At 31.6% G+C, this 27,606-nt stretch overlaps 1 protein-coding gene across 1 annotated transcript in view; it reads left to right on the top strand.

Moving 5' to 3' along the window:
* The window catches only part of LOC134230020 (integrin alpha-4-like), a 49,727-nt gene extending 36,098 nt beyond the window's left edge, over positions 1-13,629 (top strand). The window contains exons 12-21 of the mRNA XM_062711795.1: positions 445-618; positions 4,849-5,012; positions 8,484-8,618; positions 9,173-9,648; positions 9,791-9,944; positions 10,706-10,798; positions 11,161-11,280; positions 11,999-12,076; positions 12,177-12,308; positions 13,140-13,629. Of these exons, the coding sequence (XP_062567779.1) occupies positions 445-618; positions 4,849-5,012; positions 8,484-8,618; positions 9,173-9,648; positions 9,791-9,944; positions 10,706-10,798; positions 11,161-11,280; positions 11,999-12,076; positions 12,177-12,308; positions 13,140-13,424 (1,811 nt within the window). The 3' untranslated portion in view covers positions 13,425-13,629. The remainder of the gene's footprint in view (positions 1-444; positions 619-4,848; positions 5,013-8,483; positions 8,619-9,172; positions 9,649-9,790; positions 9,945-10,705; positions 10,799-11,160; positions 11,281-11,998; positions 12,077-12,176; positions 12,309-13,139) is intronic.
* The last annotated feature ends 13,977 nt before the right edge of the window (positions 13,630-27,606 follow it).

The raw sequence follows: 27,606 nt of genomic DNA, 5'->3' as shown, positions 1-27,606 counted from the left end.
TCAATCAGAAACCTAAGCATTTTTGTTTTCACTATGAACTATGAAGTTCTTTAATGTACAACCAGAATGATTTTTTACAAAATAATTTTGCAAATAAATACTTTAAAGGTACCGAAAACAGCCGTCTATGATGTTAAAAATGTCAGATTTTGATTTATAATCGTGTAAAGTGTTGAAAATGTATGTCTGTTGATGTAATTGAAAAAAAAAATTGATCTATCAAAATATTCTCCAAGGTCCTGGGAATTTTTACTTATCCACATCTGAACTACATACTGAGCTTAACTGTTGGTCGTTATCTCAAATATATCTCTGTACAGTAACCCATTTACTTTTGTTTCTCTGCCATTTGACTGTTCCTATCTTCTGCATGCATATTACTTTGCTGTTAAAAATTATTATTTAAAATGACTTCTAAATATCTTTGAATTGTGTTTGTTTTAGTTGTGGCGGTTGGTTGTCATACTTCAAGTCAAGCTGTTGTGTTACAAAGTTTACCAGTACTTAACATTAGAACCAGCGTACAGATATCACAGAAATCAGATACCTGTCAAAACTGTGTCTCTTTTCGAATTTGTTTTCTCGTAGAAACCCAACAAGATGACAGCTTATCATATGGTAATATGTTTTTTTATTCACAATGAAATAAATTCAACTTTCAAGGAAAGTGGTTTTAAATAATCAGTTTTTGTTAAAATTAACTTGTACTAAAATACTAAGTTTAGCAAAGAGCCATAGCTGCCTTACCGACGACACGGCCGACTCAAGAATTTAAAAGGAAATCACCTGTTTGTATTTATAGATAAACTGTACCTTTTCAATTCAATATCAAAATATGTAATATGATTTGAGGACGAGTGTTATATTTTCATAGTATGTCAAATGACAAACATTTAACTTGTTCAATTCTGAGACAAAAGATTCAGAAAATCAAAGTAAAACAGGTAGCTTTGAATTTGGAAACTTATATAAAATAGTTTTGGACTCCCTTTTTCTGAGATACTTTCAAAGTGTTATGTGTATAATTCAACTTTCTGAAATTATGTATGTAGAACTCCAAAGTGCGATGGGTCTCCAAAGTCCGATAGTCACGCCAAAGTCCGATAGTCTGCGCTAATCCCCGATGGTCTGACACGCCAAAGTCCGATGGTGCTGAAATCAACTAACATGTTTGACGCCATAGTACCACTGCGCCAAACCTCAATGTCGCGGCATGCCAAGATCTTAAAAATAAGTATAAATAAATAAATGCGAAAACCAACCCTTATCTTTCAGATAGATGCGCGAGACTTACGCTCGAAAAGTGTGCATTAACAATAACCTAGATATCTTGGGTGGGTGCGAGACTAACCCTAAATCTCTCTGGTTGTGCAATGCAAGGACTAACCCTAATCAATCGAGTGGTGTGCGAGGACTAACCCTAATATTTCAGGGAGGTGCAAGCAATAAGCAAAAATTAAAAAGATTGTATTTGGGGACAAATTCAGAAATGATGGCTTTTGAATGCAGGACAACGGCATCAAGGATAGACGTCGGATTATTGTGACGTCATTAACGTTGATTGTTCATCCGCACCATCGGACTTTGTCTCATAGGAAACGGGCCATCGGACTTTGTCGTCCGGAACAACAGAGAGACATCGGGATTTGGCGCACATCATCGGAGTTTGGCGAGACTATCGGACTTTGGCCTCGCAATCGGAGTTTAGAGTCTTACATGTGCGAGGGTTGATCCAAAAGTTCGTGGAATTTCTTTATTCTTTATTTATTTTATTTATTTTTAAGTGAAATTGATTGAAAATTACAAATAGGAATATAGACATTTGTTGAAAATTTTAAATAATAAAACATTTTAGATATTTATGGTTGTAACTCTGTGGCAGTTGCTATAGAAACGGTTGTTCGGAAATGCGAGGGAGACATTAACGCGTTCTTTATCATTTTAATTTTTAATATGTGAAATGAGAATTAAACCACCCTATGTGGTATATAAAACGGAATTTATGTCATTATTAGGATTGCTTGATCTTTTATAAACCTTTGTGTGAGAGTTTTACTGGTTTTACAGGATAATTGTTTAATTTATTAGTTGATAATTTATTTTTCATCTTTAAGTTGTTAAACAACGTAAAATTTCGGTAAAGTCATTTTTTGTGAATCCCGGAATCACTCTACTTTAAACGGGTATATTATTGACATAGGCTGAGGAAAATGCATTTAGTTACTGGTTTTGGTGAGAAATTTAAGAAAAAAAAAGGTTTTCAATGGACGTTGATTAAGGACAGATGATACAAACAAAAAATTGGATGCCTTGTTAGGTATATATTTTTTGGCTAAATTTAATTGAAAATGATGCAAATAATAAAATTCTAGAATATAAAGATTTTGTAAACCTTCTGTGATGTTTAAATTCTGTCTCTCTGAAACCATCCTTATTTATCTATACAAATATTTTTCACTTCAAATCCCATTTTTGTGAAAATTTGAATAAAAAATTAAAAACTACGCGGTGAAAGTTTTTCATTTTACTCATTAGAACATGACTCAAGTTGTTATTTTCATATTTGTTGAAAAAAAGTTTGTTTGTATCATCTGTCCTTAAAAGGTTGTACTTCTTTTGGAGGCTCTCTTTTAAGTGTTTATCTTCCTTGAAAAATTAAACTCGTTAATGGGCGTTGTCGTATTGCTCTTGACATTGCTACTGAAATTGGAACATCATATGGAAAGTTCGCGAGTATTTTGAAATATGAATAAAAAATGAAGATAAGTTGGATGCGAGAGGATACCCAGGCTTTTCGTGAGGAAAAAAAAATGGAGAAAGGGACCAGTATTTTGTTGAATTACGTATATGAATTGGATATTAGGGTGAGATGCGTCTACTTATACATATCTAACTTGACGATACGTGGAAGTCCTCCCCGGGTTTCACAACTATGCCTTTTCAGAAAGCTCGTGTGGCCTTATTGGTAATTGGAAAGTAGTGAAATTTTCCAATATTGTTGCATTATGGCTCAATATTTTAAATATGCCTGTTGTTTGCTTTCATCAGATCACGATAAAATTTTAGAAAGAAATTCCACGAACTTTTGGATCAAGCCTTGTTTATTATAAAACATAATAAAGAAAAACGTAGAAAAGATACATAAAGAAAAAAAAAAGAAAAAAAGCTAAAATGGAAAAATGTGGGGCTCGAACATGCAATCTCCATATGTTTGCATCCATTGAATATTTTCTCCTTTATTTCTTAAGAAAACCCATTGCGTTAATCACTGCATGAACTACATTAGGCATGTCGCCTGTACAGATTTTTTGATCAGTGGCTGTTCCATCAATGAAACGTATAAAGACGTTCGCATCATTAATACAATAATTAATCTTTTTAATACTACTTTAAATGATTATTTAAACAGATATAAATATAAACAATAAAATGTCTTTCTTTATTTGTTATTACTGGAATTAACAGAAGCAGCTATTGCAGAAAAAATTTACATAGCCCGCTTACGCGGGTTATGTATTTTTTCTGCAACAGTAAGCGGGCTATGTAATTTTTTTTCTGCAATAGCTGCTTCCGTTAATTCCGGTAATAACAAACAAAGAAAGCATTTTATTGTTTAAATTTGCATTCCTGCAATCATACCATTGAGCTAACGAAGTCAATGACATCAAATGGATAAATTTAAGATCATGATCTAGTAAATGAAAGGTGCCTACAGATTAATCAAATTTGAGAAATTAATTCCTTTAATGGTGCTTTATAACTTTAGCTTGGTCAAATAAGGAGTTTTGGGGCATAATTTGTAGGGAAACAAGATGAAAAATCATATTTTTTAAACTCTCATTTCTAATGAAAAATTAAGAAAATCGGTCATGAATATGTGGTTTTTTTTCCATATCAGACAAAGAAAATGTATCCAGATTGCCTACAGTTTCTTGGAAAACGGTACTTTGTATGTTCTTGGGCCTCTTCTTTAAAATAATGTCAAACTAAATGTAGGTATCGGGACTACTTTTCATGTGATTTCAAATTGAATTCCATGAATAAACTTTATTTTCTGCATAATTCTATTAGAGCCGTAAAGTACGGGAAAAAGAAAATTGAAAGTGATTATGACGTCATAATGGACCTAGCATCAAAAAGTTATTCTAAATTCATTTACTAGATCTTGACCTTAAGACAGATTAAAAAGAATTTAAATTTTATGAGAAGAAAACTTGAATATGTATTTTCATCATTTTCAATATGAAGACCACCTTTAACCAAAATTATTTAAATGAAATGAAGAGTAGTCTTATCCAAACAAAAATATTCAAAAGTTGTTTTCCTGGTTAAGGGTGGTCTTTGGCAACAATTTGTCATCGTTGGGTGGATACCTCAATATTTACTATATATTCCATACAAACTGGATATTTTTATATTTATCATATGAGGGAACTATTTACATTGACATATCTTTATTGTGTGATTTGGTTTTATGCATGTATAAACTAAGATTTTATGAGAAAATTAAGGTTAAATAACGTAATTTAAAAAATCACTAGTAGTGTGGGCGAAAATGCCTATCAAATGAGCTATGGCTCTTACATTTCCTTAACATTTTTGTTGCCTAATTGATTAAGAAAAAATTGTGAAAACTTACATTAATTCTATCAACACATTGGAGAATACAAATACCAGTGGTAATTTAAAATAAAAATGATTATTTTTATTAAAAAGAAAAAAATCAAACATCCTCAACTGAATTTTTTAAAACTTTATGATAGTCGTTGTTGGTGATGATTTTTTATTCGTTTCTTTTTTTTTTTTTATAAATAGAACAATTTTTTAACTTATTTTTTTCTGTTGTAGCTATTCTGAATTTTACTGCAACCATTAAGCAAGACCCTGCTCTAATGGTCGCTTTTGTAAATTATAAAGGCGAAAAACACGAGTTTCTTTCAACACTGAAAGATTCAGTTTACTTGGCTTCCAACCAAAGACGATGCTCTGGACAATACTTTATCACAGTAAAAGTATGTATACTATTTGTATTCACTTACCTGAGTTAGATAGCTCTTTCAGTCTCATAAAACTTACAACAAGAACTATTTTTCGAGAGCTTGCCTTTGGAGAAAAGTTTTTGTTTAAGTTTAATAAAAGAGCAATCCCACTCACTACTAGAGTGTATTTTTCTGTTTTACCATATTGATATATGCAATCAGTGATTATAATTTCAAGTTTTGTTTAGTACATTTTGTACTTACGGAAAGTATCTTATACTTTCAAAATTCAATCTAAAATATAGCGCAAATAGTACATGTATAATCAAACACTGAAGAAACAAAAGATTATGATATAAGGTAGGTCGTGGGTTTACTGCATAAAAATTCTTACAAGAAAACATACCCTGAAAATTTGATATAATGTTCCTTAGAATTTACAGCGTATTATCTGCAATTTTTATTAAATTTGCCTACGTAGTTTTAATGCTATATTACTGTAAACGCGGTATTGTTGGTAGTACTTTTTTTACGCTTTACTATTGAAATGTATGGAAAAATGACGTTTTTAAGCCAATTTTGTGAAAATAGTTTTTTTTTTTAAAAAAGATTGGATAACTTTTTAAAGACGTAGACGAATTAGTCAGGAATTTCAAAATGTGAAGATGAGGTAAAACCAAAACTATTAATTCAAAAAAATCAATATGTCTTCTCGCTAGATTTTTTACTAAATAATTTCAAAGTTTTCTTTTATACTGCTAAAATGTTGCGTTTATGGCGTTATTTATGTATCTACAACGTCATTTGTTGAACGTAGTCACCTTTACAGTACGAGTATAAATATCTAACTTGATCTTTGGAATATGCAAGGTTTAAAAGGTGACATAAATACAAAATTTAATTTTATTCATCATTTAGTTTATTGCGGAGACATATAAGGATGACCAGGAACTTATTTTCACTAGCATTGTGAAATTCATGTTCTGATCACAAAATCAGAATGAACGGTATAAACATTCCTCGTGCATGAAAATTAACATACAGCGACAACAACGCAAGTTATAAAATATTAGTACCTGTATTTTTAGAAAATTCATGGTCGATAGGATTTCAGGCATAACACAAAAATCTCACTTTATTCGAAAACGGTAAGAAAAACATCCCGATACTGAGGAAATAAGCGGCCGGGGGTTGTGGGTGGCGGGGCGGGGGGTTTGCCTGCAATGTTCTTAATTTCTATATTAGTCGCAAACTATAGTATATGGCCCTAAATCTCAAACATTTGTTAATTTCGAATTCTCTGAATCAAATTTCAATACGCAAAACGTAAAACACAAGTTTGTATTTAGCTTATACACTTTGAGCTTTTGTTATAAAAAATATATATAGCAAAAAATGATATCTTTAAATTGTTTACAGTGTCTTATGGTTCTTAAAGTCCAGTTGTTTGTATAAATTTGTTCGTTATATTTTTTATGCATTTCACAATTCATTAGCCAGCAAACCAAGGCGAGAACACGAGATTTAAATACATAACAACCAAACAATAATGATAATGATGATGATAATTAAAAAAAACCCAGGAAAATACATGTAATTAACTTTAACACGTTTTTAGTGATGAGGATTGATTCCATTTTGAAAAGTATACGCATATTTTCGCCTCGGCTTTGATTGGCATTCAAGATCCAATACACATGTTCCCCTGAGTTTCAAATAACGTGCGCACATACAACCCCTCAAGTTTTCTGCTACATTGTAAGCAATTTTTATTCATTATAACTTTCTTTCTGCATATCATAACTGTTACGCTGATTTATTCTGATTGCCTTTTTAGCAGTTTAGTTACACTTACAATATAAATTATTCCTTTCGCTTGGTATTGTACTTAATTAGTCCAAAGACATTGCATATAATCACATCAGAATTCAGACTGAAATTTAATTATTAAACATGTACGAGGTTTGCACTTTGTATTAATCTACTTGATTCGTACAGACTTGAGATCATTTGCAGAGAATTAAATGGGAAACAACGTAACGTTCCCTTTGTGACGTAACCGACGTCATAATCAAATGTGCACAAAACTACCGCTCGATTGATTGATTGATTGTATATTGTTTAACGTCCCTCTCGAGAATTTTTCACTCAAATGGAGACGTCACCGATGCCGGTAAAGGGCTTCAAATTTTGACCTATACTCGGCACTCAGGGCCATTGAGCAGTGAGGGTTCTTTATCGTGCCAACGCCTACCGTGACACTGGACCTAAGTTTTTAAGGTCATATCCTGTGACTTTCACTTGTAGTGCTGAGCGCTTGGCGAAGGAACAGTCACTACCTATGTTTACGTCTTAGGTATGACGCGGCACCGCGAACGAGAATCGAACCCGGGCCTCCCGATCTCGAAGCGAACGCTCTACCACTAGTCTACCGTGACCGGTAACTACCGCTCGAATCATCAAATTTGTGTACCAAAGCTGATGACAAAAGCAAACCCGCGACCTGCCTTAAATTGTACTGAATAGTATTTTGAGAAGTTTTATCTTAAAAGAGAATACCGGGGGTATGAATCAGGATTTTAACTAGAATTAATTAGAACGATCCATGTTCATCAATTGAATAGAAAACATAGGCTACTAAGCACTATTTGAATATCTGAGTATATCAAAATCATTGTACAAGTCCGGGTACGTGCATTAATATGCAAGACTTGTATTTGGTCTGCCAAACCAATTAAATTAACTTTAATGGTTAGAAAATATAGTTTTTCCCCCTCTAGCATCATGTAAAGGAGGAACAAGAATTGTAACTTTATTGTTTAGTCTGTTATTTGAAAATAATAGAGCAGTTATCGTTCTTGGTTCATATTCTAGGAATGATAAAAAATATTGTACTCACAAGCCAAAAGATCATCTATTACATTTTTCATAAAGAAGTTAAAAAGTAACATTTTTAGTAAATAAACTTTATGTTTTAAATTTTATCCTTTTAAAAACAACATTTTTTTAAATTCAATATGATTTCTGCGTTTATTATTAAACTTTTTCATTGATATCAAGATTATTTAATTTAATGTAAACGATATTGAAAACAGTAACATCTTGGAATGATTTTTGTTTGAAACTCTGATAATTATTTCCTTACTTCTGTGAACGCTGAAAGTAGCTTCATCAGATCGATTAAGCTTAAACTGCAAAAAAAAAAAATTGATACGAAAAAAAAGAAAGAAAAATTTTAAATAACAACTCAGGTAAATCATCAGAAATTTCAGTCGTTTTGGCAACATCAAATTACATCATCAGAATGATACAGATCCTATATAATTATACAGAAATAAGTGATCGATTACTTCTAAAAAATATACAATTATCAAAGGCATCCTCTATACAACCCAAGATAAGCTGAATGCTTTATGAATTTGACATCTATATTATACATGTAGAAGTAAGAGACCAGGTTCCAGAGGTCAAAGCCTCTGCTCTACACTTATGTTTTAATTTCAGGACTGCTGTGGTGGATATGAGGACATTCAAACAAAAATATCATTTGAACTTTCTAATGTAACAACCCCATTTGTCATAAATAATTTCCAAGGAGAACTGGATAAACCTATGACACCCGCAGATTTTCCTTATAAGGTATTAAAAGCAACCATATTTTCACTCTTTATGTGATTTTGTTTTGGAAACTTGGAGTAATCTTTTTTTCTCAAAAAGATGATAATTTAGGAATCAATATTTGAATATGAGTATAGTATAATATCACCTTTTAAAATTTAGAAGCAAACGAAAAATAGGCAACATACCAATATGCAAATTATAGAGTTCTTATTTTCAGCAAGTTATTAGACAAAAATGATGAACCTATATGTATGAAACATATTTTTTAAATTGTTATTAATCTAGATTAAATTTATTCTTTCATAGCTTATTTATATCATAATTTATACAACCGAATGTTTGTTAAACCTCAATAGTCTTTATATCCTTATTTTTTTACTTTTATACAATCGGCAATTAATTATAAGTAAATGGATTTTTGGTTTTCAATTGCTTAAGTTGCACACTATGAACGTCTATACAAGTGTAGAATACTTTTTCATCATTTTTCCCTCTATATTTTTTGTTTCTCCTGTCATTAAAAATTATCGTCAATACTCATATTCTAATGAATTACTTTCTTTTTTTCACAGTTTGAGTACAAGAATTTTTGTGGAATCAACAGTAACTGTAATATTGCGATGAACATGAGTCTTGAGTGGGAGAAATTAGTCAATGGTCGATATTTTCTCATTGAACCAGGGAGTGTTTCACTTCTGATAAAGTTATCAAATCTTGGTGTCTCTATTAACAACATCATCTTGTACCAGGTGTTTCCCGGTGAAATGTTTTTCCTACAAGCAGTAAACGCGAATTCAAATCGAACACTCTCCTGTACAATTAAAAGGAAAGAACAACACAGAGATTTAGAATGCTTCTTTGGAATGATTGAAGCAAACGAACAAATTATTGTAAGACTAGAGTACATGATACAGGAACCTAAGTCAGACATGTCTCAGGTTACCATTCAAAGCACTGTAACAACTACCACAGTCCAGAGCAATCGAACGAGGCTAAGTCAGGCCTACACTGTACAGACTGTTCGATATGTGTATGCTAATATTAAAAGGTACCTTTATAAACTTAAACTAAACGCATTTTAAAGAAAATCTGGCAACATTTTGAAAGTAACTATCCAGAAAATCATAATGGATAATAAAGTGATCCAAGTTTTTTTGTTTATAATTAGAATTGTTTTGGATTTTTCCCAGGTTTTCGAGACCATCGAATTTTATGCTAGTGAACACACAGAGAGTATTAGATAACAGGTTTACCCACGTCTTTTTCCTTTCTTTGACGGACCCAGACAATGTGGAGAATGTGTACTTCTTGGTTCCAAGATTAAAAGAACTTTCTACTTCCGAAGTGAGTTTTTTCCTTCTTTTACTCATTATTTACACACTGTATATAGTCCATTGATTTTTCCACTTGGTCCATAATGACAGGGAGCATACGGCGGATATGACCTCTTGATAGGGGATGTTTGCTCCTCCATGACACCCAATCCCACCTTTGATGATTCTAGAGGTCCATGTGTGCTCTTCTCCAATTTGTTTTGTTTCTGTTCACTTTTAATCGTCGTTACTGTTCGTTATTTCCACATTTCATGTTATTCATTTCTCAAAGCAGATTAATGAAAGTTTTTCATATTTGCATTAATTTTTGACGATATATTAAGCTTTGTTCAATTTAAACTTTTAGATACATTATGTTAGGAAAAGGTAATTGAACCTAATCATTTTTTAAAAGGCCATTTGTTTTAAAAAAATAGTTTCTAGTAGGCATGATTAGGGAAAACTATTAAAACTACTAAATGCAGATGAAATCGTCAAAGATATCTACAATATGATAAATTTTAACATTTTCAAAATCATTTGTATTTTTATAATTCTGCCCATATAAACAAGTTTCGAAGTGATATTTATAACTCTTTTTTCCTATTTCAAATATGTTAATTATGTTGAAATACGAAAAAAAAACCTCAAATCCTACAATACAATTCTAAACTTCTTATCTTCAATCTCATGCAGATAATTCTTGAAGTTAGATATTGTTTTATAGAGGTTTTTAAGTTATATAAAATATATCGATCCTTTCAATAATATTAACTGATTTTCCCTATATAGTTGGTGATTAAGCATGGAACATCCAGTATGGAATGTGCATGGGGCAATTTTACACATACTTTAACAGATGTCAACATTTTAAAATATCCCAAGGTAAGAAAATTTAGACAATTGGCATTAGATAATTCTTCAACAAATATCATCCAATTAATATATGAAGCCATATTAAATAGGATATTCAATGTCAATCAGATATTATATCTAGCATGTGTGTTATTTGGTGGAATTTGATTTTTGAACAAGTTTCTCCCCGTCAAAAGCGCTATATAGAATATACATCCAAATATAATCCTTTTACGGAAATTTTCAAATTTGAGACCGCTGAGATTTTTTTTACTGTTTTTAAAAGTGCGAATCTCTTTATGAGATTACTCAATGTTAGTGGCACATACTTCTTTTATGTATAATGTTTTATAACAAGAATTTCAATGTATCCTCTTGGATTTCTTTTTCAGATTTGTGAGTACACTTACTGTGATATCTTATCGTGTGAACTGAGACCCAAATCCAGAATCATAGTACTGAAAGCTTTGTTCCATTTCACACTTAATTTACAGCATTGGAAACCTATCAGTGTAAGTGATTAGGCAAGTGATGTAAATTTTGCAAGTGATAAAGTGATAATTATGAAAGGTTTCACAACAGAGGCAGCAAAAAAGTGGTAATGTTTTAGTAGTGAGGTGTAAATTGTAGGTTTCTTTTATGTAACGTTAACTCCAAAGTACTTTGATGACGATATTTATTGTAAAACTTATTTTGTAAACCAAGTTTTTTTAAAGATGGTTTGAATAATCTAAATGAAGCCTTCATTGTACTCACAACAGATGCTCGTGTAAAATGTACAATTTCCACATTGCTACTCCTGTACATCGTATTAAAGAGGTATTTTTTTGCCCCTGAATCGAACGATCATGGGGGTATATTGTTTTTGTCCTGTCTGTCTGTTTGAGTGTTTGTTTGCCTGTCTGTCTGTTATCAACTTTAACCAGTCCTATAACTATTGTGCTGTCAAGGGTAAGTGTATACCACCCCAGAACTTTGAAACCACTGGGGGCATAGTGTTTCACAAACACACCTCGTTCTTTATAACTTTGTAAAATTGTGATTATTTCAACTCCAATCCTGCATATTGGAGTCAGTTTGAATGACTCTTGAGAGAAAAGTTTTTAATTATCGTTATCTATACCTAAGAATATAGGAATATATTGAGCAACAATGGTAATGTAGTGTTCTGTTGATATTTTCGTAACGTATTGTTTAATTAGATGAATAATGTTAATTTTTTTTCTGTAGAGGATAGTGGATCATAGATATTCAACACAGATATGCTTTAAAAGCAGATTTACAATACTTGGAGAAAACCCTATCTGTGTGAGTCATCAACGTATTTTATATATAATGAGAAGCCAAAATTTACGAAAGAGTGGGACAAAAATTACATAAAATATCCAATGTTTTTTTTTCTTTGTAGAGAAGCGTAATAACTGAAATGAAAGATGTCTATCGGGATGAATTAGATGGACGAGTACACTATTGGTTTCTAACTCTGGCAGTATTTGTTGGCTTCGTCATATTAGTGGTTATAAGTTGCTTTTTGTACAAGGTAAATTACTTATTAATTTTCCAAAACCTTTTGAGGGAATTATCTTCTCGTTAGAGAAAGTTTTCGTTAAACCTACATAAATAGCTTCCTTGTTACTTTAAATGATGTCAACATAGCAGCCTTCTGTATATTAATGGAATTAATGTTGTTATGTTTTCATTTTTATGAAGTTTATGTTAAAGGACAAGATAGGGTAAGACCTCTTTTTCGTCCTCGGTTAAGGGTGTCTTGTAGAATGATGCAACATTTTATAAATTGAAAATCACTTATCAGCCCTGCCACAAAATGAGTATTGGTTCTAAATTGTGGGATAAACAGATGTCACAGGAAGGTCAAAAAGAGACTTTCCGAAATTTTCATTTTATGCAAATTTTAATCAATTTTTCTGCATATTATCTTTCAGAAACCAAAGAGCACAAGGTTGCCTATTTACCAAATTTGTACATTTCATACACTAGTGTCAGATGCATCTTGTATGTGAAAATCTCAGAAACGAAAGTTAGCTTATGCTCTACGTTTCCCGAAGTGAAAAGTATCTCAAAATTGACAAAATTCCTCTAGAATTGAGAAAATTTGGCAAACATCCTACTGTTACACCCTCTTGTGGCCTCTATGTAGGCTTTCAATAAAATAAGTGCTGTTTTAAAACAAGCATCAATTTAAGTTCTTTATTAAAAACTATTATAGTTTTAACTGTGTTCTGATTTTTACGTCAAATAAGGGGCCAGATTCAGCGGTTACCATACCTTGTCCTTTTTTATATCCATAAACGTCTTAAACATTTTGTATACCAGTGTTTTAAAGATAATATTAAACGTTATTCTCTGACAGTGTGGTTTCTTCAAACGAAAAGCTCGACAGGAACTTAAACTAAAAATTGAAACACAAAAGCTAAGTACTGCTCGCCTGCAGCTGCTTTCAGACGAGACAAGCGCATCTGAAGAGACAGATAATGAGACGTTTGTGTTGACGCCATTTCCGAGCGGAAGTGACGGAACACAGGTGATGTCACCCCCGCCATGTTACCGGGAAGTGATGCAAAGAGTGTCAAACTCTTCCACGGAATGTTTCTTTATCTATGACGATGAGGATGGTTATTTACAGCCTGTGTTTTGATCCTTGAAATGATTACAATACCACCTATATCGTGTTCAACTTATATACCTGAAGAATCACGTTTTGTGTTAGACTATTTATTCATCATGAATATTTTGTGTTGAAAAATGTTAATACTATTTAACTGTATAATAATTATTATTGACTCTGTGTACATTAAGGAAAATCCATGAAAAATGTATAAACATAATATGAAAGTTTTAAGTTGTACGAGGGTTGTCCCGTTAAATCGTGGACAAATTGTCTAGTTTGAAAAATAATCATCACTGCGTTCTGAAAGTTTCACTACTTTTTAGTACATATATTATAAATGTAAATAGCAAATTTCAAATAGATATATGCATAAATAAACAAATTGTAATATTTTATGTTAAGTACTGTAGCGCCCTACGGCGCACGGATGATAACGTCGACGTGTCTAAAATAGGTCACGCTTCATGTTTGCTAAAATAAAGTTGGATAAGCCCCACTTAAATTTAGAAATTTTATTGATTTACATACGTGAGTGTTTATTACCAGTTAAGGAACCAATGTGGCACACTCATGCGATCTTCTGAATATTGATGAGCAAGTTACGTACAGTATTCTCACATAAGTCAACTAACAGAGAATCTCATATCGAACAGTGACAGCGTCTTTTACTATTACAATTGCAGTCTGTCCGCATGTTTTGTACTATCTGGGAACTCAATACTTCGCTAAGAAAACGTCCATTTTAATTGTATAATAAAAATCTGGTGATATATCATATTTTCGTTCTTCCGTATTCATTTAAAGTCTTTTAAAGTGTCATTAAACATCCTAATCTAACTGAACTGCTCTCCGGTGCGCCGTAACGTCACGAAACGTCGCCATTTTTCGTGTTTTGTGTATACAACTTTTCCATTTCGAATTCTCGGGAAACAGCCAAAAATTAACCAAATGCCTTGAAATTTTCAAAAAGACGATAGAATTGATTAAGGAATCGAATTAGAATAATTTTCATCCTTATCTTATGTATTGAAAACTTTTATTACGAATTAATACTTGTATATTCTCTAATACAACCTTGTTATTTCTACCGTGCGCCGTAGGACCATTGTGCACCTTCAAGCAGAATAAAATCTTTATTTTTGTATATATATTATCAAAAACATTATGATACACTTAAATATGATGAATAAACATGAAAATTTCAGTATCGCCCATTACTTTTCGAACGGGACAACCCTCGTACATATTGTGTTTGTGCAAGTTACTAGTATTCTGGCGTTCGGCAATTTTTATGACAACGTCAACAACTTTTTCTGTAACAAGTCACACTCCCGAATTTGTGGGATAATACAAACAAGTACTACATGCAGTATCTTTTAATTTCATACATATTTAAATTCTTTGATGAATGTCATTGCCCCATACTTTCACTTGGCTAGAGCATACTCTTGGGTATCAAAGCAACTTAGAGATTTAAATCCTGTTGCAGGTAATAAGAGTATATTGCTTCATACTTCAGTAAGTCATCAGGTTCAACATAAAAGTTGGTTTTTTATTCCTATTCCCTAGTAAAATATCAGAATTTGAAACAAATATATCAGATATTGTGGTATGTTTTATTTTAGGCTCCAAGGGATTTATCGTGTCGATATATATACAGTATACATGTATATAATAAGAAGATAGTGACTTTAATTTGTGAAAAAATTGTACGAATGTAATTATTATTGTTATTTGTTATATATTATTATAATATTATTGAAAGGATGTAAAAAAAAATATTGCTCCAAAGCAAATTTTTGTTCAGTAAGTTGGAAAAAACATAAGAAAGATAAACCATGCCTGGAAATGTACAATCCTAGATGCAATATTAGTCACAATAAGGGTTTTAGTTACATAAGAATGAGACCTGTTCCAAAGAAGACGGGATGGTTTTAGCTTTATCGTGCCCTTAAAATTCAACGTTTTCAAAAAGTTTTCAAATTGGCTTAAATATTAGTCTAGTTTATGACTGTGATAAATCAGAAAAAAATATGGCATAAAGGACTACAATTCTGGATATATGACGTCATTAATTTAAACATTTCTCTACTTTAAACAGAAAAGGCCTGAAAATGACTCATTTCAAGGGTAATTTTTCTTCAGAAAATAGTGTCCACAGCCATAGCCCACTTAACTCTTAAATCATTGCAAAATGCAATGAAGAATCACATATCTGAAATTTTTTGTGGGCGATGCATGTGAACAATTTTTTCTGAAAGAAAATTCTATTGAAAATTGGTGTCTTCTGCAACTTTTAAGAAAATACGGGAAAATGCACATGTTTATGACGTCACAATTAGTATTTATAAATGCATGTGAGAAAAATAATTTGTATGATTTTTCTGTCTGGAATTTCAATGATTCAGAAAGCATGAATTTTCATGTTTTACTTAAGTTTCATTTTTTTAAGAAAATCACAGGGCAAGATTTGTATTGAAACCATACCTTGCTTTTTTTTAACCTGCTCACTCTTAAAAAAAAATGAAGGTCAGTTCCTGCATCTGAGGTACTGGCAGTGTCCATCAGAAGATGCATCAAGAGACATGTATAGTCTTGAACTCTGCTCCAAAACTTCATACATCTGCTTTTCAAAAAAATATTTACCTAGGCTGTCTTTAGCTGAAATTCAAACATCTGATAACCCTTTTGGTGATAAGGTTACAAACAAGCTCTAATAAATACGAGAAAATAATTATTTACATGAAAAAATATAACTTAACGATTTTTACCGGGAAGGCAGATCCCAACGTTAAAATAATGACTCTAAAAAGTAAAAAAAAATATGAAAATTGTTTCTTATGAAAAGTATTTGAGAATTTTATTTCATTACAAAACTGCTTTTTTTTTTTTTTTTGCAAATAACCAGAAGCGTCTAATTTTAAATATGCAAACCTTATGCAAAATTTCATTTTTCGAAAATAAAAAGATGCATAGGCAACACTCGTCATATGTTAAGATATTAGTGTACAGGGTATTTTTAACTACTAGGCAATTTTAAGTGATCAGGATGCTCTATGAACTTCATAGACTAAACATTGATTTTAGATTTCACAAGAAGTCTGAATGTTGATGCATTAGATGGTTCGTGTGAAAAAGTGTCAAATACTGTGTGAATTCATCTCAGGTTAAGTTTTGAAATATCAATGAAGAAAGCCAGCGTATTTGTATTTAATCCAATAGTAATGAAAAAAGTGGGCATCTGTGCGGCTTTATCAACAAACTCTGTGACTACACTCTTTCCTTACCAAAACAATTATGCATCATCCTGTTAAATATATATTTTCTTTGCAGCTCTGTTTTTAATAAGATTAAATAAGATCGTAAAATCAACAACACTGCAGTCATGAAATCTAAGATTTATTAAAAGTTTGACGAACACAATGAAAAAATATTTATACATATTTAACTTGGGGCAGAATCAGTACAAAAGGTAACTATGCACACAAATATATTAATTTACTGATTCCCATGATTTACAGATAAACAATATAAACAAAATCATACGAGTGTTGTCCAAAACGTTGAAACGACAGTGAAAACAAATAATATCATACTGAGTATCAAACGGTATGTCCAAAATATCTTTTCATTATAATGATCCCATAAATTTATAGTTAAACATAAGATACATGTAAATAATATGTATTTCACATTTAAAATTAAGTATATAGAAAAATGGCATATTAAAATGCCATCAAATGTAGCTGTTAAATTTTTTTTTGAAATAACATTATTTGGATAACTGTCATTTAACAGGATACATTCTCTAGAGCATGCTGTACGCAATTTCTAAAACAATTAGTTATTAGCAAACAAGTTAATGTAACATGAATACCAGCAACCTTATTTAAAGCCATCATTTCGTAAAATTTATAGTCAATACAATGAGCATGTCAGCAAATGCAATTTATTATTGTGTCAAATGCTGATTGACGTTTTTCGTACTTATTGTTAGGTCAGTATTTGAACACTGAATTGTCGAAGAATTTTTCTTTTATTTCCCGATCATAACCAAGAGCACACGGCGGATGTTACCGGTCGACATAGGATGAACACTCTTCCAAGGCAACTGATCCCACCTGTGATGTTTTAAAGGTATGTGCTTTCCTTCTGATTTTGTATTGTTAAATGGATTTTTGAGCTTGAATTATCTCCATAATTATTAAACATTAAAGCTCGTTTATAACGAAGCCACTGGGAACTATGAAATTACTTTGCTAAATCCGTAAATCCTTATACCCGTATAAGGAATTCGTTAATTTTTTTATATAGCTTTACTTTGTTATATCCTTAAATCCTAATATCTGTTATTTGTTATATGCATATAAGGAATTAGCTAAATTTATATAACTGGGGGTCCAAGATAACTTCGATTAATCCGTGAATTTGCAATATCTGTGTTCGTACTAAACGAGTTTTACTGTACAATGTATTTCACTCTAGATTATCCCTTACAATACATGAATATAAACGGTACAGCTGTTTTAAGATTAAATAAGAACACATACGTTAAATGTAGGTCACTTTCATTGAATAGAATATTATAAATACATGTATTGAAGACTGAAAAATCTACTTTTTTTAACAACAAAATGATATCTGCTGGAAAAAAATTACCGATTTACGGTCTATGACAGCATTTTATGTTTTTGACACTACATATAAAGAGAAGAGGAAAAACAGCAGCGTGAAGGACATTACAAAGCACTAATAAATTATTTACTTTTCCATTCTCATATGTGGAAGGGTAGATATAAGAGATGACTTGTATCAAAACCAAGGGCACAGCAGGAACAACCGATGCAATGAAAAAGGAACGCAATACTTTAAATGCTTTCAACTTCCACCTACCTCCTACTTCATTGTGTTGCTGTTTGATATTCGTTTGGTTTTGTTTTATTTTCCCAAAATTTCTTTGTGTTTTTGTTGTTCCACTATTATTCTTTCTCCTTGTAAAATTAAGAACGTTCTTTGATGATGCTTCGGATCCTAAACCTATTTCTGTTGCATTACTCTCTGAAAGTTCCTTAGGTGATGGTTTTCCAGAAATTCGTCTTAACGTCTTTTTATCTTTTTCTGCATCTGACGACCCCTCGGCATTTTCAGAAGGACTAGATATTTTTGTTCCACTAGGATCGATTTTCTCTCCTTTACTTGTGCCGAATTCTGATACCGTAATGATGCCATTACTCGAATTTCTGCCTGAGTTAACATTTGGACTATGTGAAAAAATAACAGTCCTGATTTTTCTAGCTATGTAAAAGTACATAATAGACACGGTTATAATTTCTAATGAAAATATTGTCCTAATTATGTTAATAACCAGAGTGATATTGTGACCAAAAAGCTGAGGGCCATTACATCTTGTGGCATTTTTCCTTGAATACCGAAGAAACAGTGGAAGAAAAATGGAGGCTGAAAAAACCAGAGAACATCCGAGGAATAACAGTCTTGTTTTTATTTTAGTCATCCTTCTAAATGTTCTACTAGAAGAGTTTCTCAGAGCACAATACCGCTCAACACAAATATAGAGCAGGTGATTGAAAACATTATGTCTTCCAAGGGTACACAATAATATAAACATCATACACATATATTCCATGTAGTTAGTCAAAAATAAGAGAAGGAAATAAAAAATACTTGTAAGAATTTCAGTTGAAGATATGATTAGAAATACAAGGTACTGATTTCGCTTTCGTAGATTTTTATCCTTTGCTAAAAGTATACACGCAGCGATGCATAAAAGAGTCGAAAGACACAGGATTCCTCCAAACAGTGGATAAAGAAAACGTCCAAAATCTCCAAAAGGATAAACATAAGTCATGCTATTTGTCCAATTTAACGATGAATTCATGACTGGAACAACACTGCATAAAAAGGGAGTAATACGTGCAATCTTGGACTTGTTTCTTAAGATGAAGAACAATATCTGTGATGGAGAACAGGCTTTAGCAGATTTTCTCCTGCTCAATTAAAGGCGCCAAGTGACCATATGCATCTTAACAGTGATGGAGTCTTTTTCAATGTGATTTATTGATTTACTCACACAATGACATTTTCTCATCTTGGTGGCTATCATGGAAAAGGTTTAGGAAGTAATATAAAAATATATATATAATTATGATATAAGACAAAGGTAATATAAATTATTCAAAATGTGCGATTGATAATGCTTATACTGAACAATGAAACTGTTTAGTGCTTAAAGATCCGAGTAGTAGATGTCCCGATATCACAGGATGAGTTACCTGTCCATGTCATGGTGGGTAGCGTTTTTCACGAGCAGAGCCGATAGATGTAAAATATAAGGAAAAGGAATGTGGATAGATGAAAATTTTCATTTGTAGGTTACCGTAGTTTTCATATATTATTATATATCACTTTATAGCATGTAATGTGGTGATATTGGACTGAAATTTATTATATTATTAGATGAACTCACAGTTGAACAATTGAAAAATCTAAACTGATATCGAATACATATATCGCCATTATTTTTGCTTTTTGCCATATCATAAACTTTGCAATCATATCAAAACAAATCAAATCATAATGCGTAACAGAGACTCATCAAACAAAATATGCGTTAGTGAACTTTCCCTAGACATGTCAAGATCATTCAGTGATGTTATCCAGTCATTGAAGTCTCGGGATGGCTCACTTCTGACCAGATGCAGAAGCAGGAGCCTATTCCCACTCAAACATCTACTCCTGAAAATATGATCAAAGTGAGCAACATCATGTTCCTCATTTTCCTACCCCTTAACTTGTAGTAAAAACTCTATCAAGGCCCATCACAATCTGTAGTGAAGACATACAAAAGATTGCAGAAAGTGTTGAAGCTTTACTTAGTATACCGCCTTAGCTACACTCACAGCTGAAATATTTAAAAGCGAAGAGCAGTAAAAACCTCTAAAAGAAAAAAGAAAAAAAAAAACGTGAACAAAAAAACAATGATCTGTTTCTTAAAGTTGCTAAGCTAGGACAATATGGTCGCCGAACCTTGGTTCGAGTATCTGGCATAGCTGAAACAATGAACGAAAATACTACAGACAAAATCATGGGTGCCGTTACAGCCGTTGGCATTCCTCTCCAATATTATTGAGAGGATATTACTATTTCGCATCGTGTTGGAAAACATGATTCCAACCGAACAAGCTCTAGACAAATAATAGCTAGATTAAGATCAGTGGATCTCAAATTCCATCTTGTAAAAAATAAAAAAAAATGTTCACAAAAAAGTGAGGAGATTGCTGGTATTACCATTAACGAGAATCTAACGAAATATCGAGACAACATCATGTTCCTTGGCAGAAATTCTGTCGAAATCACAGGATAAAATCAGTGTCTTCCTCTAATGGCAAGACCAAAATATACGATCGGAACAATCGAACACATTTTATTCGAGAAGACGCAGATCAAGTGCCCTTTTGACACAAAATGGCAATTTAGTAGTGTTACAAAAACAGTAATCTGAAATGTGTTAAATAGATTGTATAATATAATCCTTCCTTCCACACCAGTTTTCTTTTTTTTATAACTCATATGTAAAATGAACTGCATCAGTGTAATTGTTTACTTTTATCTTACTATCCTGTGGTGATATTGAGGTCAATTCAGGACCCACTATCGATAGTGCCCTTGACATTTTGCACCTAAATATTCGCAGTATAAGAAACAAACTAGGTTATTTCATATCGACGACGTATTGTCAATAAACAATGGTAATTTCCATTCCTATAAGATATATCCTGGTGAGCTTGAGACAAAAGATACGACAGAGTCTGTCACATCTGTTTCATACTTGGATATTTTATTTGAAAAAGACATTAATGGTAATCTAACAACCAAGCTCTATGGTTAACGTGATGACTTTATCTTTTCTATCGTCAACTTCCCTTACTTATGCAGCAATATACCTTCATCATCTGCATACGGAGTTTATATATCTCAGTTGATTCAATACGCAAGAGCATGCTCTACGTATGAACAGTTTCTAAAACGAGGTAAATTATTGACAAGCAAGTTGATGAAACACGAATATCAGCAATCTCGTTTAAAGTCATCATTTCGTAAGTTCTATGGTCGATACGATGACCTTGTCAGCAAATACAATTTATCATTGAGTCAAATGCTGACTGACGGTTTTCATACTAATTGTTAGTCCATTATTTATACACTGAATTGACGACGGCTGTTTTACCGTTATTTCCCGATCATGACAAGGAGCACACGGCGGGTGTGACCGGTGAGCAGGATTTGCTCACTCCTCCACGGCACCTGATCCCACCTCTAATGGTTTGGAGGTCCGTGTTTGCTCTGCTCCTACTTTTCGTATTGTTTTATGGACTTTGATATTCAATACTGTTCGTTATCCCCGTACCCTTCTCATTCATTCGTCGATGACTTTGAATATATTGTGTTTCACAGAGACCCATCTTGACCATATAATAACTAATGATACTCTATTATTAGATGGTTTTAGTAATATTGTAAGAAAAGATTGAAATTGTTTTGGGGGTGGTATTATGATATATTTATCAAATCAAATACATGCAATAAGACACAAGGACTATGAACCAGTTCATTTAGAATGTATTTGGTTAGAATTCGAAAACCTTACCTGTAAATACCATCTCTTTTGTATTTTTCGATTCCAAAAACTGGACAAAACTCTCATGGAGTTTAGATAAAGTAGGAGAATCTTCGAGTAAAATCATAATTGTTGGTGATATAAATGTAGATTTGTTCAATCACGCATCACAGTTCCAATTACTGTGTTTTAAAAATCAGAGAAATTTAATTTTGATAATTTTAACTATCTTTGAACGGAATTATTTATATATGTTTTTATGTTAACATGAAATTTTAAAATGCTGGTGAATACACCTGACAATTGCTACATTTAAAAGATAAATTAATTGTAAAATATAATATATTCTATTAACAAAGCTTAAAAAAATTGTGACGTCCTTTTTTTTTTTAAACCTGGTACAATTAATTTCTTATTGTTCTGTACCCTGTCCAATAAATTACACACAGGTGTCCAGTAAGATTCCACTTATTGGGCAGTCACAGGTAAACTGCAAAAAAAGGTAAAGAAATTGGGCTTGTGAACAAATTTAATTTTAATCCTGGAAAATTAACACAGGAAATCACAAGAGGTTCTTATTCACGACCTTTCGGAATTAAATTTCACAGTAATTCCCCCACATTATATTTTCTTGCTCCTCAGTGGTTATTTTTAAAACCAATCTGAGGTCTTGTTTTAATTGCCTAAATTAATTGCAATAAATTAAAACTAAAGAAATTGGGCTTGTGAACAAATTTAATTTTAATCCTGGAAAATTAACACAGGAAATCACAAGAGATTCTTATTCACGACCTTTCGGAATTAAATTTCACAGTAATTCCCCCACATTATATTTTCTTGCTCTTCAGTGGTTATTTTTAAAACCAATCTGAGGTCTTGTTTTAATTGCCTAAATTAATTGCAATAAATTAAAACTAAAGACGGTAACTTTGGGTAAAGCTGACGCTGTTAAAAAAGAAAATTAAGAGCGTTATTGGTAATTTAAAATCAGACCCATGTTCGTAAGTTTTATTTTCGGATTGGAAGTTTACTTATTTTATATGAGGCAATTAGAGTAGTTCCGGACTATAAATATGTACACATTTTTAGCTTATAATCATACATAATATTGTAATAAAGATAGGATTCTTCTCTGGTTTCTGAGCACATGAAATATTCAATGTACATGTATATTTGCTTATACGTCTTGTACATTTAGGTGAAAGAGATTTAAAAGACCATATTTTTCTTTCGTCATCACAATTGCACAACTTTAAATAAAGATGGTTTGAAAACTAGCAGGGACTATATTTTTGGCGAAATGGAGGCGTATGTAAATATCTTCATTTCTGCCTCTCAAAATTTTTCTAGAACAATGAATTTATTTATAAGTTTTACACAATCAAAGACTTTAAGAATTTTTCAAATGTTAGCTAAATTACTAATAATGGACTGAAGTTTTAAAATAATTCAAATTAATAAGATTTTCCAAACAAACTACAATTATGATAGCTTTTACACGCTTCCAATCTAAGTAAAGATATGAGCCAAAAGTCCATACAGTGTTTTTACTCTCTTAGTAAACGGTCAAAACTTTTTGTTTTTGTATCATTTTGTATCTCTATATGACTTCTTTACCATATGTGAAAATAAGAAAAATTTAAATAAAGGGTGCATATGATTTGATTATCCCCCTTTTTGGATGTGCTAATGTTCGTTTTTTATTGCTACGGAAAGGGAAGCATTTTAAGTATTATTCAGACTTTTTCTTCAAACTCTCTTTATTTCTTTAAAAATTATTTTTCGCTTCCATTTTGCTTGTTTATTTTCGTTTTTACGTATTCAATTTACTATCAATTTCTTTTTTAGATCGACCACAACCACTTTTAAAACAATGGTACATGCATCATATCTCCAACCTATCCCCCTTCTAACAAAAAAAGTATTTGACCAATAAATTAAAGCAATATAAGCTGCGTTTTTAAAAATTTTATTTTGCTGTTAAAATGTGTAATTATGATAAATTTTTATGTAACTTAAACCTTCATGAATAATTAGACTAAAATAGAAAGACTTCTATATTCTATCCAATATACAGTTTTATATTTTAAAAAATCATTATTGGACAGGACGACATCGAAAATATGAACAACAGATGTTTATTAACGTAATTTTTTTTCTGTCACTGAAAACATTATTTACAATTTTGCAACAAAAAAATTCCGACATCAAAGTTGCAGCTCATTTTAAATACCGAATAATTTTTAAATTTACATCAACAGTAAAGTGATGTAAATTTTTTTTCAAACAGTATTTCAATAGATCCGTTTTCTTTTTCTGTTTTCTAGATTATTTACAGAGGATCATGAGAATTTGATATTTTGAGCTATGCACCCACTTTGTTCGTGTTGTAGACCTACATGTATCTCAATTTATACTGCGATTGTAAAATCAATGCTTAATTACGCTTGTGGCCTCTTTATTATATTGTCAGATGACTTTTTTTTCAAAACTAGTATCTCTGTAATTAAAATAACCTTTTATAAAACTCTTTCCCTCAAATGAAGTTGCTTTCTATGCTTATTACCAAAATGATGCATTTGATGAAAATACTATTAATTTTAATGCTCATCTTTTTCCGAAAAGCGAAAAGAATACAAGGTATATCCTTATATTAATCATAAGACTCGTCGTATTTAATAAGATATTATTCAAATAAAAAAATCTTGATTTTTTTTTAATCAAAAACTTTCAGTTTTCACATGTTTTGTTGTTTCACATTAACACTTTCTTGTTTTTCTTCGTATAATGCGTTATAAGTCCAGTATTAGCAAGATCAGATTTTATTTAAAGATTTTGTGTTTACGTTTAGAATCTATATGAAGCTTAGACCGACATATAATTAACATTTGTGCATTTCGTGCTTCATGAACAATTTTGATTTTAATTCCTTAATAAAGTTTGATAGAAAAAAAAGATAAATAACCGAAACTCAAACAACAAACCTACGATTAATACGTGTGCGATTTATTCATAAATTCAATTTAAATAAAATGATATATTAAAAAATATAGTATGAAACATATGGAGATAAGGAACTTTACTAGTATTCAAGATAAAAAGCCCATGGGACGATAAAAAAACATAGGAGCAGACCTCCAACACATCAGAGATAGGATCAGGTGTCATGGAGGAGTGAGCATTCCCTGCCGACGAAATGCTTATTATGCATTTACAACGAAGCGCATTAAAGTGGTAAAATTTTCCGTTTGGATGAAAGGTTTTGAGCTATCTTTAGAAGCTGATTGTCATATGAAGAGACACCAATTTCTTTAGAAAGGAAAAACTCGGGGATATGGTTCATTAGAATAATGTAGAATAGGTTTTCCATAAAAACATGTGTAATAGCTAATCAAATTGACGGTCTACATAAACACCGGGTAAGCACGTGTTCGACCGACACTTGTGTTATGGTAACTCGAATAAACACGATAAATTCGAATTCAAATGATGTACAAATTCATTGCAATACATGTTTTACAGAATCGGGAACTCTTTAACTCTCTCTTATAACTTTAAAAATCTATATTTTGGTGTAACTCATGTGGCTTGTCACGACGAGTTGGGTGTTCTTAAATATATTACAACGAATATTTCTTTTTCGTTTCTAAAGAAACGGGCGTGTCATTATGTTATAATTGACGTTCAAAACACGACTCGGAACGTTTCATTCAAACGGAAAACTTTAACACTTTTATGCGCTTCATTGTATCTTGATAATGTCAATTTTTGAGGCCTGTTTATCCGAAGGACAATGTGACTGTCATGATCAGGAAAATCCGTCGTCAATCCAGTGTATAAATAAATTGACTAACAACTAGTATGAAAAACGTTAGTCAGAATTTGATTCAATGATCAATTGTATTTGCTGATAAGGTCATTGTATCAACCATAGAACTTATAAAGTGATGACTATAAACGAGACAGCTGATATCCTTGCTTCATCAACTTGTTTGTCGATAATTTAACTCGTTTTAAAATATTGTTCATACGTAGAGCATGCTCTTGCGCATCGAATCAGCTGAGAGATAAAGACTCCGTATATAGTTGATGAAGGTATATTGCTGTATAAGTGAGGGGAGTTGACGATTGAAAAGTAAAAGTCATCACGTTTTTTACACAGTTTGATTGTTAGATTACCATTAACGACTTTTTCATGTAAAATATCCAAATATGAAAAGATGTGTCAGACTTTCTTGCATCTTTTATCTCAAAGCAACCAGGATTTATCGTATCTAAATGTCTAGCTGAAACCCAGAGCAAGTTTTTTTCTTCTTTTCACATACATAACATTTTGGATAAATTCTGCTTCATATGAATACAAATTAGGTACGTTAATATTGGTGCGTAATTGGTACCCATGTTAATTCCAATAGATTGTTGGAAAACCTGTTCTCCCAAAACCACATAGATATTGTTCTTCAGAAACCCAAGCATCTTTTTAATATAAACCTCAGAATATGTTTGTGTGTACAATCAGAGTGTTTTTACCAAAGTAATTTTGCAAATGATCAAGAAAATCTACCAGTTCCATTGTTATTGAAAATAAAACAGCTGTCAATGATATGAAAAAAAAACCAATACTTTAATTTATCGGAGAGAACGGTTGTGTATAAAAGTGAAAAATCGTAAGTTTCTTTAAGCTTTTGATTCTGGTAAAATTTCCTGATTTCAAATTTTCCGAAAGTTTTTAAAAAAATTTTTAGTATCCACATATGATTTAACATCTTCTGGTGTACTCTTCGAGTATCTCTTTCACTACTGTACATATTTTAGTGAGGAGAAAAGAAAGATATTTGGTAGAACATTTACTGGAACCTGCTACATGTATGTATCTTTGTTTATCGGGATTTTTATAAACTGTCGGTATTCAGTATAGATATGGAAATTGTATTACATCTTAGTTGTTTGGAATATTACAAATATTCAAAACTGACATATATGAGTATAATGTGGATTACCACTTGTGGAATTAAATAAAAGTTTATCAAAATATATTTTATATAATAAGCCTTACAAAGACAGAAAATGTTGTTACCATTCTTTGTCAACAGATACCAGTAAGTATAGCTGATCATGTAATCTATCTTCTGGAAAATGAAAACAAAAGGATATATGGTTTTTATATTGCCCCTAAGTCGCTTCGTGATTGATTATAACATACATTTAATCCATTCTGACAAAGTGTCAAGATCTTCTTTTGTTTGTGTGGTCCAGCGTTCGTAATCCTCGTCAGAACACATAGAATTTAAGAAATTACGACGCGCCAAGGATCGAATGTTTATACATTTATGACCTTTTTGAATTAGTGATCAATGATCCAAGAGGACAATAGCTATATTGTGGAGGGAACATGAACACGAGTTATATCACATTACCAGTGATGTTTACCTCAAAATGATTTATTTGTCAAAAATGCATCAATTCACATAATTGACGATAGTTCGATTCCTTTGTTTTTCTCTCATTGATTGACTGGTAACAAAAAAACTTCTATTGAAAAAAAAATCCTCACTTTTTGTGCATTAATATTGT

The sequence above is a fragment of the Saccostrea cucullata genome, unplaced genomic scaffold (assembly GCF_032062105.1).
Source record: "Saccostrea cucullata isolate Sc308-1 unplaced genomic scaffold, CSIRO_AGI_Scuc_v1 ctg1153, whole genome shotgun sequence".
NCBI lineage: Eukaryota > Metazoa > Mollusca > Bivalvia > Ostreida > Ostreidae > Saccostrea > Saccostrea cuccullata.
The sequence above is the reverse complement of the archived record's forward strand: the minus strand, read 5'-3'. Positions and strand labels throughout refer to the sequence as shown.